At 39.9% G+C, this 18,120-nt stretch overlaps 1 protein-coding gene across 2 annotated transcripts in view; it reads right to left on the minus strand.

Annotated features, from left to right (window-relative positions):
- DNAH7 (dynein axonemal heavy chain 7) overlaps positions 1-18,120 on the minus strand; it is a 564,416-nt gene that overhangs the window by 171,619 nt on the left and 374,677 nt on the right. For both annotated transcript variants that reach the window (XM_077275383.1, XM_077275384.1), the window contains exons 45-46: positions 14,271-14,456; positions 8,041-8,204 (exon numbers count right to left, since the gene is read on the minus strand). In XM_077275383.1, coding sequence (XP_077131498.1) covers positions 8,041-8,204; positions 14,271-14,456 — 350 coding nt within the window. The remainder of the gene's footprint in view (positions 1-8,040; positions 8,205-14,270; positions 14,457-18,120) is intronic.

Consider the following 18,120-nt stretch of genomic DNA (forward strand, 5'->3'; position numbering starts at 1 on the left):
TTAAACCACAGCTGGCCCGCAGATGTCGGGTGCTTGAGCCAGAAAGATAGCTATCGTGGATACTTGAAAGAAGAAAAACGGCAGCACTCACCAATCTTCTGTTACAGGTTCCTTTATTGTGACATTATCTTCACGGCACAGGGGTGTATATACATGGAAATGTGGCAGCTGAACGACGGCCGTTTCGTGCCCACCTGGCGCTTCAACGGGTTCCACGGGAATTTATGGCAAGAAAAAAGCAGCTAACTAAAGAAAAATGAGTGGCCATCATTAGTTTAAGAAATGAAGGTCAGTCAGTCCGAAAAATTGGGAAAACTTTGAAAGTGTCCCCAAGTGCAGTGGCAAAAACCATCAAGCGCTACAAAGAAACTGGCTCACATGAGGACCGCCCCAGGAAAGGAAGACCAAGAGTCACCTCTGCTTCTGTGGATACGTTTTCCGATTCACCAGCCTCAGAAATCGCAGGTTAACAGCAGCTCAGATTAGAGACCAGGTCAATGCCACACAGAGTTCTAGCAGCAGACACATCTCTACAACAAATGTTAAGAGGAGACTTTGTGCAGCAGGCCTTCATGGTAAAATATCTGCAAGGAAACCACTGCTAAGGACAGGCAACAAGCAGAAGAGACTTGTTTGAGCTAAAAGAACACAAGGAATGGACATTAGACCAGTTGAAATCTGTGCTTTGGTCTGATGAGTCCAAATTTGAGATCTTTGGTTCCAACCACCGTGTCTGTGTGCGACGCAGAAAAAATGAACGGATGGACTCTACATGCCTGGTTCCCACCGTGAAGCATGGAGGAGGAGGTGTGATGGTGTGGGGGTGCTTTGCTGGTGACACTGTTGGGGATTTATTCAACATTGAAGGCATACTGAACCAGCATGGCTACCACAGCATCTTGCAGCGGCATGCTATTCCATCCGGTTTGCGTTTAGTTGGACCATCATTTATTTTTCAATAGGACAATGACCCCAAACACACCTCCAGGCTGTGTACGAGCTATTTGACCAAGAAGGAGAGTGATGGGGTTCTACACCAGATGACCTGGCCTCCACAGTCACCAGACCTGTTCCCAATCGAGATGGTTTGGGGTGAGCTGGACCGCAGAGTGAAGGCAAAAGGGCCAACAAGTGCTAAGCATCTCTGGGAACTCCTTCAAGATTGTTGGAAGACCTTTTCTGGTGACTACCTCTTGAAGCTCATCAAGAGAATGGCAAGAGTGTGCAAAGCAGTTATCAAAGCAAAATGTGGCTGCTTTGAAGAACCTAGAATATAAGACATATTTTAATATTTTAAGTTGTTTCACACTTTTTTGTTAAGTATATAATTCCACATGTGTTGATTCATAGTTTTGATGCCTTCAGTGTGAATTTACAATTTTCATAGTCATGAAAATACAGAAAAATCTTTAAATGAGAAGGTGTGTTCAAACTTTTGGTCTGTACTGTACATTACATTGGAGACAGTGGGGCTGGTGTATATACATTACATAGGAAACAGTGGGGCTGGTGTACATACATTTAATTGGAAATGGTGAGGTTGGTGTATATACATTACATAGGAGACAGTGGGGATGGTGTATACATTACATAGGAGACAGTGGGGCTGGTGTATATACATTACATAGGAGACAGTGAGGCTGTTGTATATACATTACATAGGAGACAGTAAGGCAGGTGTATATATATTACATAGGAGACAGTGGGGCTGGTGCATACATTACATAGGAGACACTGGGGCTGGTGTATATACATTACATAGGAGACAGTGAGGCTGGTGTATATACACTGCTCAAAAAAATAAAGAGAACACTAAAATCCCACATCCTAGATATCACTGAATTAAATATTCCAGTTGTAAATCTTTATTCATTACACAGTCGAATATGTTGAGAACAATAAAACCTAAAAAAGATCAACGTAAATCACAACTAATATCCCACAGAGGTCTGGAGTTGGAATGATGCTCAAAATCAAAGTGGAAAACGAAGTTACAGGCTGATCCAACTTCAGTGGAAATGCCTCAAGACAAGGAAATGATGCTCAGTAGCGTGTGTGGCCTCCACGTGCCTTTATGACCTCCCTACAATGCCTGGGCATGCTCTTGATGAGGCGGCAGATGGTTTTCTGAGGGATCTCCTCCCAGACCTGGACTAAAGCATCTGCCAACTCGTGGACAGTCTGTGGTGCAACATGACGTTGGTGGATGGTGCGAGACATGATGTCCCAGATGTGATCAATCGGATTCAGGTCTGGGGAATGGGCGGGCCAGTCAATAGCTTCAATTCCTTCATCTTGCAGGAACTACTGACACACTCCAGCCACATGAGGTCTGGCATTGTCCTGCATTAGGAGGAACCCAGGGCCAACCGCACCAGCATATGGTCTCACAATTGGTCTGAGGATCTCATCTCGGTACCTAATGGCAGTCAGGCTACCTCTGGCAAGCACATGGAGTTCTGTGCGGCCCTCCACAGAAATGCCACCCCACACCATTACTGACCCACTGCCAAACCAGTCATGCTGAAGGATGTTGCAGACAGCAGATCGCTCTCCACGGCGTCTCCAGACTTTGCCAATCTTGGCGTTCTGTGGTAAATGCCAAGCGTCCTGCACGGTGTTGAGCTGTGAGCACAACCCCCATCTGTGGCTGTCGGGCACTCAGACCATCCTCATAGAGTCGGTTTCTAACCATTTGTGCAGACACATGCACATTTGTGGCCTGCTGGAGGTCATTTTGCAGGGCTCTGGCAGTGCTCCTCCTGTTCCTCCTTGCACAAAAGCTGAGGTAGTGGTCCTGCTGCTGGGTTGTTGCCCTCGTACGCCCCCTCCACATCTCCTGGTGTACTGGCCCATCTCCTGGTAGCACCTCCAGCCTCTGGACACTATGCTGACAGACACAGCAAACCTTCTTGCCATAGCTCGCATTGATGTGCCATCCTGGATGAGCTGCACTACCTGAGCCACTTGAGTGTGTTGTAGAGTCCGTCTCATGCTACCACGAGCATAAAAGCACAACCAACATTCAAAAGTGACCAAAACATCAGCCAGAAAGCATTGGTACTGAGATGTGGTTTGTGGTCCCTACCTGCAGAACCACTCCTTTATTGAGTGTGTCTTGATAATTGTCAATAATTTCCATCTGTTGTCTATTCCATTTGCACAACAGCATATGAAATTGATTGTCAAACAGTGTTGCTTCCTAAGTGGACAGTTTGATTTCACAGAAGATTGATTTACTTGGAGTTATATTCTGTTGTCCCAGGAGTTTGCCCTGGGACTGTAGAAAATGCAATTTATGGACAGCGGATCCTGCCCCTGATCTAGAGGTTACACAGAAGTAGTAGACTTCGTCTGTCAGCTCATTGGCACCTCATTAGTGCTGCCGTATTTGTAATGAAAATGTAATTCAAATTAAAAAGTAGTTTAAAAGGGATTTCTGGGAATACAATTTTTATGCGACTTACTCTTCCTGTCAATCAATGTCTTTGCCACTGCTCCAGTCTTTGGTGACAGACACAACCTGTTGTCTACATCAGTGTCACCATTGAGCCCAATGATTGGCTGCAGCGGTTACATGCTCTATCATCATGACCTCATGAGCTTTTCAGCAATGACCGCTGACAGAGATGTGTTGCTGAAGCAAGGAAGGTGAGAACCTACTAAGTTTGCCATTTTCAACAAGCAAAAGACAATGATCATAAAAAAACTAATTTCCAGAAAAAAAAAACTTTAAACGTAAAAATCTTGATAAAACTAGAACAGTTAGTATAATGCACCTGACAATTGTCCTATTGCAAAAATCAAGGTCTTTTATAACTGGATTTCTTAGGAATTATGACAAAACTGGAAAACATTTATTCTTTGGTATAGTTTTTCTTAGCCATCTTCTATATATAGATATGACAAAGCAAGCTAACACATTTACCTAATAATTTGAGACTATAAAGATTCTTGCCGACTTTGGGAAACAGGATATAATCCATACTGACCAATGGCACCAACCAAGCGCCACACACACAAAGCCATGAGGTATGTATGAGCGCGGAGCTTTTAACACTGGCGAGTTACTATATTTACCATGAAATTTCCTTTCTTTTCAATTCGATGATGGAACATTGTGATATTTTTACATGGATTACATTGCATACAATGGCTTGGAAGCCTTAGAAGGATGGGACCAGCAGGCCACCATGTATTGAGCTGAAAGCCTGAGCTCACGCTTCTTAGCAGTATGTCTTTTGATCTGCAACTCAACTAAACTGATTTCAAAAGAAACGACATGCAGACGGGTTTGCATCAATTTTCTTCCTTTTTTTTTTATCACGTTGTACATAACAGATCCTGTAAAGATCTGGTATTGATGGAACACGGAGGTCGATGCAGGCTGAATATTCTTCACATCTGTCACATAGACATCAGCATGTGCTATATGTGGATGATTTCCTGCAAGGTTATCTATGAATGTCACTTACATGGCACGGGGTAAATGGTAAACTGTATATTTTACAATACTTATATCTAAATGTAGTTCTTCCAAATACAAGTCCAGCCATTGTCAAAAAAAAGGACAAAGTGCCATATATATAGGAAAAGATTGCTTGCAGGACCATGATGTGCGGCTCACAACTGTCTGCCAACTTAGTGCATTAGCACCAGGTCTAGCAGACAGCTATGAAGAGCAGGTCTCCATATTGTGACTCTTGTGAGTAGCCTTACACAGAAGAGCAGATCTGGTTACACATACAGCTCTGGCAAAAATTAAGAGACCACTGGAAAATGTTCAGTTTGTCTGATTTTTCTCTTTACAGGTATATTTTTGAGTAAAATGTAAATTGTTCTTTATTCTATAAACTTCTGACAACGTGTCTCCAAATTTCCAAGCAATAAATTTTGTATTTTTTTCTGACAAAGAAAAATGGTCAAAATTTTAAAAAAACAACAGTGCTTTCAGACCTCAAATAATGCAAAGTTCATAATCATTTAGAAACAACAATACTAATGTTTTAACTCAGGAAGAGTTCAGAAATCAATATTTTTGTGGAATAACCATGATTTTTAATCACAGCTTTTATGCGTCTTGGCATGCTTTCCACCAGTGTTTCACACTGCTTCTGGCGCAAAAATGTAAGCAGTTCTTCTTTGTTTGATGGCTTGTGACTCTTGATTACATTCCAGAGGTATTCAATGGGGGTCAGGTCTGGAGATTGGGCTGCCATTACATGGTTTTGATGTGGTGGTCTCTTAATTTTTGCCAGAGCTGTATACTGGCCAAGCAGTTGGAGAGATAAACTAAGTAAGTGCTTAGGTGGACATAGCATGGTACCACCAGATAGAGCAGGAGGTTGACTCTGCAACAAAACCAAATGAGGGTAAGGTGGGAACCCGTAGATGCAATTATATTGTCGTGGTGTGATTTATGTGGGGAAGCTTTGGCTATGATAATGGGAGCTTTGAGTGAGGCAGGAGCTGGATGTCACTATTTGGGGGAGGGCACTGGATGTGGCTCACAACCCATTCTCAGAGTTGAATGTGAAGATCACTGGTCTAGGTCAAGGTTTTGCTGGACAAGTCTTTGAAAGAGCTACATGTGGATATAAATAGTTTGGAGATTAAATTCTGCTTTCAGATTCCCTTTAAGTTCCCTCAAACCTGCAGTTTTTTATCTACAGCATGCAAATTACATTTTATAAGACGCCCTCCAATGTTCTCCACTTTAGTATGTTGTGACTTTTATGTGCAGAATCTTTCCGGTGTGTCATATTTGGCTCATGGCTGAAGATAGAAGTGTTCATATGTTTGACGTTATCATCACCACTGACATAAACTGATCCCTCAACATGAATGATGACAACTAACCAGTTTATAGCATTCCCTTCCATTCATATTTTTTGAGTCCATATCACAAAAGGATGCGATAAAAGTCAACATATAAAGGACGTGCAGTAGACAAACTGCACTCAGTACTTGTATAATTATGCAATCACAAAAGAAATGAAAAATTATAATTGCTGTTTGTTTCATGATTTGAATATCTATTTGTGTGACTGTGGTCACTAAAAGAAAGTGCATTAACTTGTTTCAGAAGGTTAATAGTGACAGGGATATTATTACTGGCCAGCGCCAAATCCTCCGTGCTCAATATGTGGTGGATCTGATACATGTCTGTGTCTGCATCTGGGTTTATTGCTTGATTAATTTCCTAGTCTCTCTCGTTAGCACTAGGAAGAAGCTCATTTGCATTAATATGAAAATTAGCAGTCCTATTTATTTCCTGCCAAGAATGGGTTATTAGCTGAGGTTCACATTTTGAATGTTACAAAAGAAGATTATTTACAATACATTTGGTTTGATAAAGTTGAGCATTTCCCCAAACACAGCAGTCTCCTGAGCTGTTTTTCTTAAGTGTTTTTCCCTATATGCTTCTCAATAGGTTTAAAAAAAAAAACACACCGGAAAGTAAAACTTGTTTAAAATCTTTGCAAACAAAAAATGTCACAAAAATGGTTATGGAAAATAAGAGATTTTCAGGATGTTTTTAGATATGTTTTAAAAAAAATGGTGTGTGTGAAAGGGGTTTTCTGGTTCGGAGATCCCTTTATGTTGCTTCCAAAGGCCTGTTGTTCTACTGGGGAAAAAAATCTCCATCACATGCAATCAGCTAAATCCTTATAGGAAAACTATTAGCTCTGAAAGAAATGAATTAATGCTTTGATATCACTGGGAGCTGTGCAGTGCCGGTTATTGATGTAGCAGGCTCTCACCGATAACAGTGGATCATACTGTAGTTTCGACGAGCAATCAGTTTTATTCTACGCAAAACCCACAGACAGAAATGGCATTGTTCAGAACAGAAAACCCAACTAACAGTTTTATATTCCCATATGCAAGAGTGATTTGACTAAAACTTGGTAATCCAATAGTGTATAGTATATTTTTAAAGCATTATTCAAAAGCCCAAATGCATCTAATTCTGATGGGCCATTAGTCAAACCGACAAATATTTTTTGTTAAGTTAAGGTATCCTAGGCCAGAGGTGTCAAACTGCATTCCTCGAGGGCCACCAACAGGTCATGTTTTCAGGATTTCCTTAGCATTCCACAAGGTGCTGGAATCATTCTGTGCAGGTGATTAAATTATCACCTGTGCAATACAAGGAAATCCTGAAAACATGACCTTTTGGCGGCCCTCGAGGAATGCAGTTTGACACCTCTGTCCTAGGCTACACAAAGGAATCGATTCATCTAAACGGGCTTTGATCACGCCAGTCTTGACAAGGACACCGGTTTTGATCAGGGGGTGTGCTGGAGTCAGACACTCCTTATTTATTTAGAGGGTGCATAATCTGATGAGTACCATGCACCTCTGTGTGTGTGTGTGCTTCACTGAAAATCTCACTCCAGTCGGGAACAGGAATAAGATTTGTGGAGTAAGGAACGCCGACGCTCATCATGAAACCGACGAGCGGAATAACCATGCCCTTGACCCAACCCATCTTCACCCACTTCGTCGGAACTGGGCAAAAATGAAGTGAGAATGGCAAAAGTTGCAAAATTTTAGCACAGCCGCACGCTATTCCAAAATTGTGCAACTCTCCAAAGCTTTTTATGCCAGGTGTAAAAGCTTTGACAAATCAGGAACAATGACTTTTTGTAGAGCTACCAAATTATTTTACTTCTAGAGTAACAGCAACAGTCCACAAGATTGCATCCAATACAAGGTATTCCTTTCGAATGGAGCTATAACTTGTACCTGCTGAGGGAAATAAAGAACTCTTCAACATGCGCAGAAGATCTCACAGAGCGTTCACACACACATTTATCACCTAAATTACAAATGCATTTAGAGGGAAAAAATGTTAAATAAATATACTTGTGTTTCCAGGTCAGTAGATTGTGTAGCTATGTATTAACAATTGTTTGAACCCACTGTAACAGCATAAAACATGTTAGGGCATGTTAGGTTAGGCTATGGGTTGAACTAGATGGACTTAAAGTCTTCCTTCAACCTTAATAACTATGATGATAAAGAATAACTTACGAAATGATAATTCCATTGTCAACAGAGAAGCTGTCCGAAGGTAAACCTGCGATGTTCCAAGCTCGGATTTTCACAGGTTCGCCTAAGCTGCTGGTGAGAGAGTAATCTTCAGAACTGGGTATATTCCGTTGCTTGCACAATAAGCTCCAGTCTTTAGTTTGCATCTGCAAGATCAAGTGTCAACCGCGAGAAACAAAAATAAATGTTAATCTCAAAGGCAAATTTACCAGTGTAAGTAAAAAATAAAATGTAGAAAACACTTGTCATGCCGCAAGGATATTTGCTAATCACACAAATAGCTGAAGGTAAGGCAATACGCACAAGCTAAGCTCACCAATCTGGGAACCTTGGTGACACCAGAGCCTGGTGCCGCTCACTCAGTGCGCAACGGCGGCCTTATGTTACCAGAAAGTGTCGTGCCCTCAGTGTTACCTGCCTGGTATTGGCAGTACAGAAATGAAATGATCAATGTTGCCTGAGCAACTAGATGGAAAAATATCCTAAAACTGATCTGTATCTGTGTGCATAGTTTGCTTTAGGCTGCCGTCACACTAGCAGTATTTGGTCAGTATTTTACATCAGTATTTGTAAGCCAAAACCAGGAGTGGGTGATAAATGCAGAAGTGGTGACGTGTTTCTATTATACTTTTCCTCTAATTGTTCCACTCCTGGTTTTGGCTTACAAATACTGATGTAAAATACTGACCAAATACTGCTAGTGTGACGGCAGCCTTAAACGTGACTTTTTTAACAAGGCAGTTTAACATGTTTTATACAATTTGGAAAAGAGTGAGAAAACACCTGTGAAGCCGAGTAGAGAAGTTCTGCAAAGAGTGTTTCCCAATCTGGCAGATGCATCATGTGTAATTTAAAGAAGGCCCCCATGAAGTTTTTTTTAATTAAATCTGTGTATATGTGCATGTAGTGTAATGTGAGAGTATTTGTATACTCACCTCCCGCCGCTCTCCAGAGTCCAGCACCATTCTTCACTTCTCAGTGACGTCACCCCTCTGCAGACACTGCCCTCTCTGGGACCTAGAAGTGACTTTTCCAATGTAAGTCTATGAGGCTACATAAGTCACAAATGTTATAGAGACTTCCGGCTCACGCATGCGGCACAGTGACCCGGAGAGTGAAGTGTGGTGACATCACTGAGAAGAGGAGCAGAGCGGCGCTGGATCCCGGAGACGTTGGCGGGAGGCGAGTATAATAATACCCTCTTACTACATTATATACACCTATGCACAGATTTCTTCATAGAAGGGCTTCTTTAATGGACAGATCATGATGACTATGGAGATGAGGGAGATTAGCTGTCACAGGTACAGTGACCAGCTCCATGGGTCTATTTTAAAAGTGGGCTGTCTACATAGCATAACATATGTAACCAGATTGAAGCCATTAAAATTATCAGTGGACTCATTACTATCAATGCTTCTTCGTTGAGTATAGGAATAGAATCAGACCAGAAAAATACAGTCAATTCATACAATTTACTGTATATAAGGAGACGCTTTAAAAACTGGTTTGCTGTAATCACACGTTTTCATAAGTACGATTTTAGAAAACACAGGTAATTCTATCTCTGGGTAGATACGGTAATTACGCCTTGTAAAACACCGATCTTACAGTTAAAGGATAATATAATAAGACTGGTACAATCTCTCGAGGTGACTGTAAAGGGGAAATCAAGGGAATTGTAATTTATATATTCATAATCCAAAAAAGATAACACTGTAATCACTACAGACATGGACGTAATGTGATTATGGCACCAACTGGGATAAATTAATTTAATGTTTAATTATAAGGTAACTGATTATTCTTTATGTTCTCCTTGGTTTTTAATTATCCATATCTTATCCAAAAGAAATCTTGTATTACGCAGCTAATGATGCCTATTTGGTTGCAGTTAAAAGTACAAAACCTGAACCCAATCTACAGTCATTGTGCTCCTGCAGGAGTAAGGGGAGCTTATTTGGTGATACCTATGGTGAAGCTAATCATTTTGAGCCGCTAGCATAAGCAGCAATTCTCTCTTATAATGATCTTAGAAGAAGCACTCTCTTTACGATTGGACCTTTTCTTATTTATGTATTATTTTATTTATTTAGTTATTTTTGTTCAGCTGAATAGGAGAATACAGATCATGTTCCAATCTACCAAAAGATTAAGTCCCTCGACATTCAAAGTTAGGGCAGACAAAATTTTAATAAATAAAAATGTAACAGTTAGCAGCCAGTCAGGAAAATGGTAATACTCCTCACTCCGTGCAGCATGGTGCAGTTTGTCACTTTTTTACATATGCTACCATGTTATATGCTGACGCTGCATAGAACCCTTTGTTCATTCAACAATTGAATTGATTCAATTGAGACTGCTATTTCACCACCAGTCTTAATGAGGGGTGTGTTGGAATAAAATGTGGCAAATTCATTAAAAAAGCACTCCTCCTCCCATCAAAATGTTATCCTCTTAATATATTACAATCATATGATATAGCCCTGTGTACTTATAATTGCCCATTTTGTCCTTCTACCCAGCTAATTCTTCTCTTTTCCATTAGGTCTATGACATTATTTGAATAAAAACTGACTAGCTGAATCCTTCTAAGCTCTATATAGAAACAGGAGGTCAATTTTCCCTGCATGAGTCATGAGTCACTGCAAAAGTCCCTGGCAGGGGGGAGGCATGAAACAGCTTGGTGAAGAATTGAAGAGGGGAATGATTTTTACAGGTAAAAGAGACTTCCTGCTTCTACATAGAGCATAGAAGACAGAAGAATTAACTGGGTAGAAAGACAAATTGAGCAATTGTAAGTGCACATTGCTATATAATATTATGATTGCAAGATATTAAGAGGATAAAAACTTTGATGGGAGTAGTGCTTCATTAAGAGGAGCATGCTAGTTAATGAATTTGGAGTATATTACAAGAGACATGCACCTCTGTGTGCCTCACCAGACGTGTTACTCCAGTCAGAGACATTTTTGGTGTAATAAACGCCGCCACTTTCCATGCATTTAACAGACAGGTGTAGCTACAGCCGTCACTTTCCTTCCCCAGTTCCATCCATTTTTGTGGAGCTCTTGAAACTGGTGTGAAAACGCCAAAATTTGTAAAAATTTAGGGAGTATACAAATAGTTTTACACCGGTTTTCTGGTGTAAACACTTGATGAATCACACTCTTAATATTTGCCTTTACCTTCTTTCAAAAAATATTTGGTTATCACATTTCCAGCTGACCAAGTTTCAGGATTCTTATATAACTTTTATATGACTGTATGATTTTTCACAGACAGAGTGAATGAATGAGTGAAAATGTTTAACCCAATAAACATTGGGTGGCTTCTAAAAGAATCCATCGTAATGCGATCGTCATGAGAAGAACCTATCTAACCTGAGTCGGCTGGTGCAAATATTATTTGTTATGGGTTTTTAAGATATAAATCAAGCCCAGTGTTAAAATTTACAGGTTTTAATTTGGAATGGTCAAAGAAAAATCATATAAATTGATCTCTCAGAATGAAATGATTCGTATCTACTTCTTTAATTTGTGAACAGTCTTTGTAAATTCTTAGTTTTCTGAGTGGGGGGGGCAAATAATATTAGTTTGTTGTGGGTTTGAATCCCAGCACCCTTGGTGATCAGCTGTTTATTGGGCTGTGGGGCTTGTGACAGCACGGCGGGCTCTGAAGTCCTTTATGATACCATTATGAGGTTAAGACAAAGTCCAAAGGAACGGCAGGTGTTCACAGGAATGCGGGGAAGAGGAGACGGATGACGGCTGTTTCGCGCGACAAGCGCTTCAACGGGTCCTATCCTAATTATTGGCCATCAACGTCTGATTAAAGTAAATGCTTTTAAACATAAGTTTAAAAGGTGTTTTCCAACAATAGGATAACATAACAAGACTGCCACTCACTGAAATATGAACGTTGCCAATTTATGCCATTTTTATGGCAGCTCAGCCATCGTTTTAAAATGTGGATGATTTGTATTTCTTTTGATATCATTGAAACTGTATTTTTTCTTATTAGAAGTCAATGAAAACTGAAACATTTAGACCCCAATCAAAGTATTTTCAACAGAATTCTGGCATAATTGCTTTGAAAAGCTGCAAAATATTTGCACAACTTTAAGTTGCGCAAAAATATTGGGGCTTTTAAGGCAGGTTTCTCCCAGCTTGGTCAAAATAAGACAGGACAGGTCCATGGCGGGATGTGAAGCCACAGCTTGTCTAATTCATGATGAGCGACTGCATTTCCTACACCAGAAATCTTAGTGACTGGAGTAAAATTCCTGGTGGGGTGCGCGGAGGTGTACGTCACTGGTTAGACACTCCTGATTCATGAAAAGGCGTGCATCTCTTAATGAACCAGGAGCATCTGAGTCCGCCAAGCCCACTCATCAAGACTGGTGAGAAAATCACCTGTGTGGAGAATCGGGGCCATAACCTGTGCATATTGATTCTCAGGAAATATCTGTACTGTAGAGAGTGAGCATTATTTCTGATCCCTAAAGCAGAGGTGCATCAGCAGTGCAAATACAGAACTTACAGTTCTATAACATGGTACAATATGGCGTCCAACACGTGTTATACCATGTAGAGGAGGTGAATAAAAGGATCTACTCCAGAGATAATTCAACTAAAGAGTCCCGCACCACTTACTGCAATACTAGCCTGACAATTCCAATGGAATTTTATTAGTAAAAGTGATTGCAATGCAATGAAATATAAAATATCTAGTCTTTAAACCATCAGATTAGATTCCCTCATTTTCAGGAGCACAGAATCCATACATGCTTCATGCAGCCACATGTCTATTCCCGGAGAATGGTACAAGGTCTGCAAACATTGTCTTCATCAATGAAAAGAAATTGCATTTGTACAAACACATTTGATTATGCGCAAAGTGTAAACTCTGTGACTGATGAGCAATTTAATTGAGTTTAACTACAGAAGTTTTCTGAAATAATGAAATAATTACCACCGGAGTTTTTTTTATAGTTACACAAATATACATCAATGCCTGCATATCTATGACAAGATAACAGTGCTGCTATTCCTGAACACCAGATCTTATCTAATAAATCTCTTCACTTTGGCTTATTCTGCTGAGGTACACAGAAGATCAGTGGACTACACACAGATCAAAAAATGAGCCAGAATTAAAACTCCGGAGCTATATTCATCCATGAGTAACATGTTCTCCGCAGTCTGGACCGACAGTGACATCTAAAGGAAATCGCCGCAAACTGCCGAAGAAACACATCTGATGTAAATGTCAGGCTAAAAGTAGAAAGCGGACCAGCTCAATAGAAATACCGGTTCTTCTTTCTTCCTGGTGGAGCAATAGACATCAGGCACATGGCAATGCGATGTGTACAGACTCCATCCAATGGTCCCCCGAGGCCCGGAGCCATACCGGGACAGACAGAGCCTCTACACCATCCAATGCCCCAATTTTTCTATTTGTTGGGAACCTCCGTGTGAACTTGAAGGTGTACATATGTACAGTTCTGCCCCAAAGACTTTTCTAATTTGGACCATAAACATAGATGTCATATTTGGTTATGTAACATGAGACCTAATTCAAACCACCCTCTACGTGCTCATCATTATAAGGGAAAAAATAACAGTAAAGAATTCTGTTGGCTTTTATCATATCTTATTTTTCCATTTTTCCCTTTTTTGATTGAAAGCTGTAGTTTTGCACCATAATAAATGATATTATATATAGTAACTAATACTGTGTACATGATAGGAAAATATAGAGTGGTAAATATCAAAGTCACCACTGTTACACAACAGACATAATTGCTACGGGAATGTGTTCTCCAAGACAACAGAACATCAGATCTGGTCAGGATCTTCTGCCACTATGATGGCTCATCTGAAGAATGCGGCAATGTGCTAAACACTGTTTGTCGAAAATGATACAAAGACGTTGTGGAGTTTTAATTGGAATCCACAGCGAGTCCATCTCTGCGAGAAAGACGTTTGGTGACACTCTGCAGTAAATCTGCACTTTTTCATCATGACAACAACTCATCAGCAGGGATAACATATAATGCCGGCCATGAAGAATGGATACACACAAATGATGAAAAAGAAAAAATGGCTTCTTCTGATTCCGTACTGGGAAAGGTGTGAGGCCTCAGAATGAAAAGCAGAGATGAAAACCAATTTCAGTTGTAAAGGTAAAAAGAAACATGAGGGCGGTACCTGTCGGTAACTTGATGTGAATGCTCCTTGATAAGCCACGATTCCCGAAGATATGAGGATATCTCCCGTGAGGTTAATGTAAAGCATTCCAAGTTCTATCGCAGTTTGACTCCATCTTGTTTTTTCTCCACCTAATCCTCCAATTAATTGTTCTGCTCGATCCAGTTTTTTGCTGCACAGATCGACCTGGTAATGACAGGATATAACTAATGTACATAGTGGTACCATGTAATAATGACTTTCTATTTTATGTTACTAAGCTGTTGGAGCTGTAAAAACTATGCCTACAATTGTTTTCAGCAAAAAGTTGACTTTGTTCCAATTTATTTCTATAGTGTTCCGATCAGTGGGATACTGCAGCCCCAACCTTCCCCCTCTCCCCATTATAGGTAAACGTTACTCAAAAATGCTGTAGTGTTATAGAAGAAACGGTGTGGAGAAAGGCTTCATTGCCACCAACTGTTTGGGATGTATGGAAGGTATTACGTAAACTACTTCCTGACTCTGGCGAGTACCTGCATCGCGCCTTCCTTCTGTTTTTGGAGTATATTGAAGCTAAGCTTTTACACAGAGCACCACCATGATTATACTCTAGAAACCCCTAAACATGGAAATTGCAACAACCAATAAGGAAAAGGCTTGGAAGTATGGAAATCACAGGATCGATAGACATGTAAATGATATGCAAATGAATAAAAAGAGGAAACGACATTTGTAAAACATCTCGATTCATTCAGTAATGAGTTTGAGCGCCATGTGCAGAAATCCCTGCACTTACACACCTTGGCTGCTATCAATTAGGTTATTAATGGCTGTCTGAGAAATGTTCTGCCTCACTGAGTGCAGTTGGGCAAATCATCAAGATCCACTGCTGCCAGCTCCCTTTGCAATTGCTGACCAATGATGTCCCAGATAGGAGACAAGTCTGGAGACACTGCAGGTCATGGTACCGCGTTTAGGTCACATAGGATGCTCATATCAGCACAAGCAACATGTGGTCTGGCATTGTCATGTTGAAATCATGGCTCCTTCATCTCAATTCGGAGTTTAAATAATTTGAGGTAATGTATACTGCTATTCAGTATCTTTTGGAGTCCTAACTGGCTATATATATGGGAGTGTCATACTATTATTATTATATTTTTTTTCTACTTTCATTATCTTTTTTTACTTTAGCTATGTGTGCATAATTGCAAACGTCACTTTTTCGGCTTATGGGACATCCTTTATATGTTCTAATTTGGCCCACAAAAGGTCACTTTTGATTTTGGGACCATATTAGTTTGAGTCCTTCACAGTTACATTTTTTCTTTTGTGCCCATGTATTTTTTTCTGGACTTTCTACGCAATGTTTGTTTTGATTTTTTGTTTTTGTTCTGTTTTGTGACATGTACCTCTCCTATTGATCTAAACCTATATCATTATCTTTTGACTTTAATGACCAGTCAACACTTGTCAGGTTTGGTGGGTGAATCATGTCTAAATTCTAGGGCGATTGCCTCTTCTATTACTTCTATGCCCCAGGACTGTCGCTCTATTTAGTATTCCCATCTCTTTTTCTATTTGGCACTTACATTTTTTTATATATTGGGTATTTTTATACCCTTAATATATTTAATCTTTTTGTATTGTAATTTTCTTTTGTAAGTCTGTGGCTTTGTGGAATCCGTCCTTTGTGGTTCTCCCCACCATCTGGATTTTAATTTAGTTTAATGAATCATATTATGAATAAAGTAATTTATAAATATTGTTATGGTCAGTGTGGCACGTTATTATATATTGGTGGTAATTAATTCTAATGGTCGTGTATATAGATAGCACCGCCTAGCAGTTTTGAGGAGTCACAGAAATACAGCAACTGTGAGGCTGAAGAAGGAATCCATGTTTCTTGTCAAACAAACATTGGCCATAATTACTGACTGTAAGGCCATGTGCACACGTTCAGTATATTTTGCGTTTTTGTCGCGTTTTTTCGCTATAAAAACGTAATAAAAACGCAAAAAAAAGCTAACATATGCCTCCTATTATTTACAGTGTATTCCGCATTTCTTGTGCAAATGCTGCATTTTTTTCCGCGACAAAATCGCATAGCGAAAAAAAAAGCAACATGTTCATTCAATTTGCGGAATTGCGGGGATTCCGCACACCTAGGAATGCATTGATCTGCTTACTTTCCGCATGTGGCTATGCCCACCATACGGGAAGTAAGCAGATCATGTGCGGTTGGTACCCAGGGTGGAGGAGAGGAGACTCTCCTCCACGGACTGGGCACCATATAATTGGTAAAAAAAAAAAGAATTAAAATAAAAAATAGTCATATACTCACCTTCGATGGCCCCCGGAGTCTTCCCGCCTCTCAGCTGTGCATGCTGCCGCTTCGGTTCCTATAGCTGGTGTGTGTGAAGGACCTGCGATGACGTCGTGGTCTTGTGATTGGTCGCGTGACCGCTCATGTGACCGCTCACGTGACCGCGACGTCATCGAAGGTCCTGCACACACACACCATCTATAGGAACGGACGCCGCTGAGATCGGCTGTCTGCAGGTGAGTATAACCATTTTTTTAATTTTTTTTATTATTTTTAAACATTCTATCTTTTACTATAGATGCTGCATAAGCAGCATCTATAGTAAAAAGTTGGTCACACTTGTCAAAAACTATGTTTGACAAGTGTGACAAACCTGTCAGTCAGTTTTCCAAGCGATGCTACAGATCGCTTGGAAAACTTTAGCATTCTGCAAGCTAATTTCGCTTGCAAAATGCTAAAAAAAAACGGGGAAAAAACGCAAAAAAAAAAATGCGGATTTCTTGCAAAAAATTTCCGGTTTTCCTCAGGAAATTTCTGCAAGAAATCCTGACGTGTGCACATACCCTAAGAGTTACTGCTTTTTACGACAAATCCAGGTTTAGGTAAGAAAATGTAAGGAAGAAAACAACATCTAATTCAGATTAGTAGATGCAACACATTTTTTTCTTAATTAACAAAGTCTTAGGACTATATGATAGAGGCTCCAAAAAGTGTTTTTTAAGACAATATTAAAATCTAAATTACAGCAAAATTATAATGTTTAAAATATAATAAATTTATATTCCAGTATGAAATAATACAAAAGCAGAAAAAGACCGTTAATGCCAAAAGTATAAAAACTAGCTGTTAGGAAAACACAAACCGGTGACACAGATAAATATTCCATTTTATTGCAGCTCATCAATCCTTCTGTACAAAGGCATATAATTGATGCCGACAAATTTGTGAGCTTCAGCCCCCAGATTTATGTGGTGCTGTCAACACATTATACTGTGCTTAGCATAAGATGGAAAATGCTAATCACGTTTTACACGAAGGCCAAAAATGGTGATTTAGAAGAGACAGAGTTATTATATCATCATCATCCCAGAACAGTTCGTATCTGAAAGCGTAACTATATTAAGGAAAGCAGTCACCTTACATTATCTCAGCGGCCATTGCTTGGCTCCTACTGCCATTTTTAGAGATTTACAAACAAATCAGAAATGATGTCAGGTGAGCGGAAATTCTTGTTACATTACATGGTAACACTGGTAAGCAAATTGTATCAGCTTTGTGCCGCAAAAGCTTTTGTGCACAGAACAAAGTGCGTAGACAACATTGTATCTGATAATAATAATCTCTTATCAAATAATTATAGGCCATACTGTGTACTTTGAGAATAAAAATTAAAATGACATGACTGCTTTTCTTCTCTTTACAGGCTGTGTTCAGTCTGTACACATATTGTGTTACCTATGACCCTGAATTAAACAGATTGTTCCCTGTCATTAAATGAATGTCCCTGGGTGCAAGTTATTATAAAGAGACAAACCTCGCTGC

This window comes from Ranitomeya variabilis, chromosome 7 (genome assembly GCF_051348905.1).
Source record: "Ranitomeya variabilis isolate aRanVar5 chromosome 7, aRanVar5.hap1, whole genome shotgun sequence".
In the NCBI taxonomy this organism is placed as follows: domain Eukaryota; kingdom Metazoa; phylum Chordata; class Amphibia; order Anura; family Dendrobatidae; genus Ranitomeya; species Ranitomeya variabilis.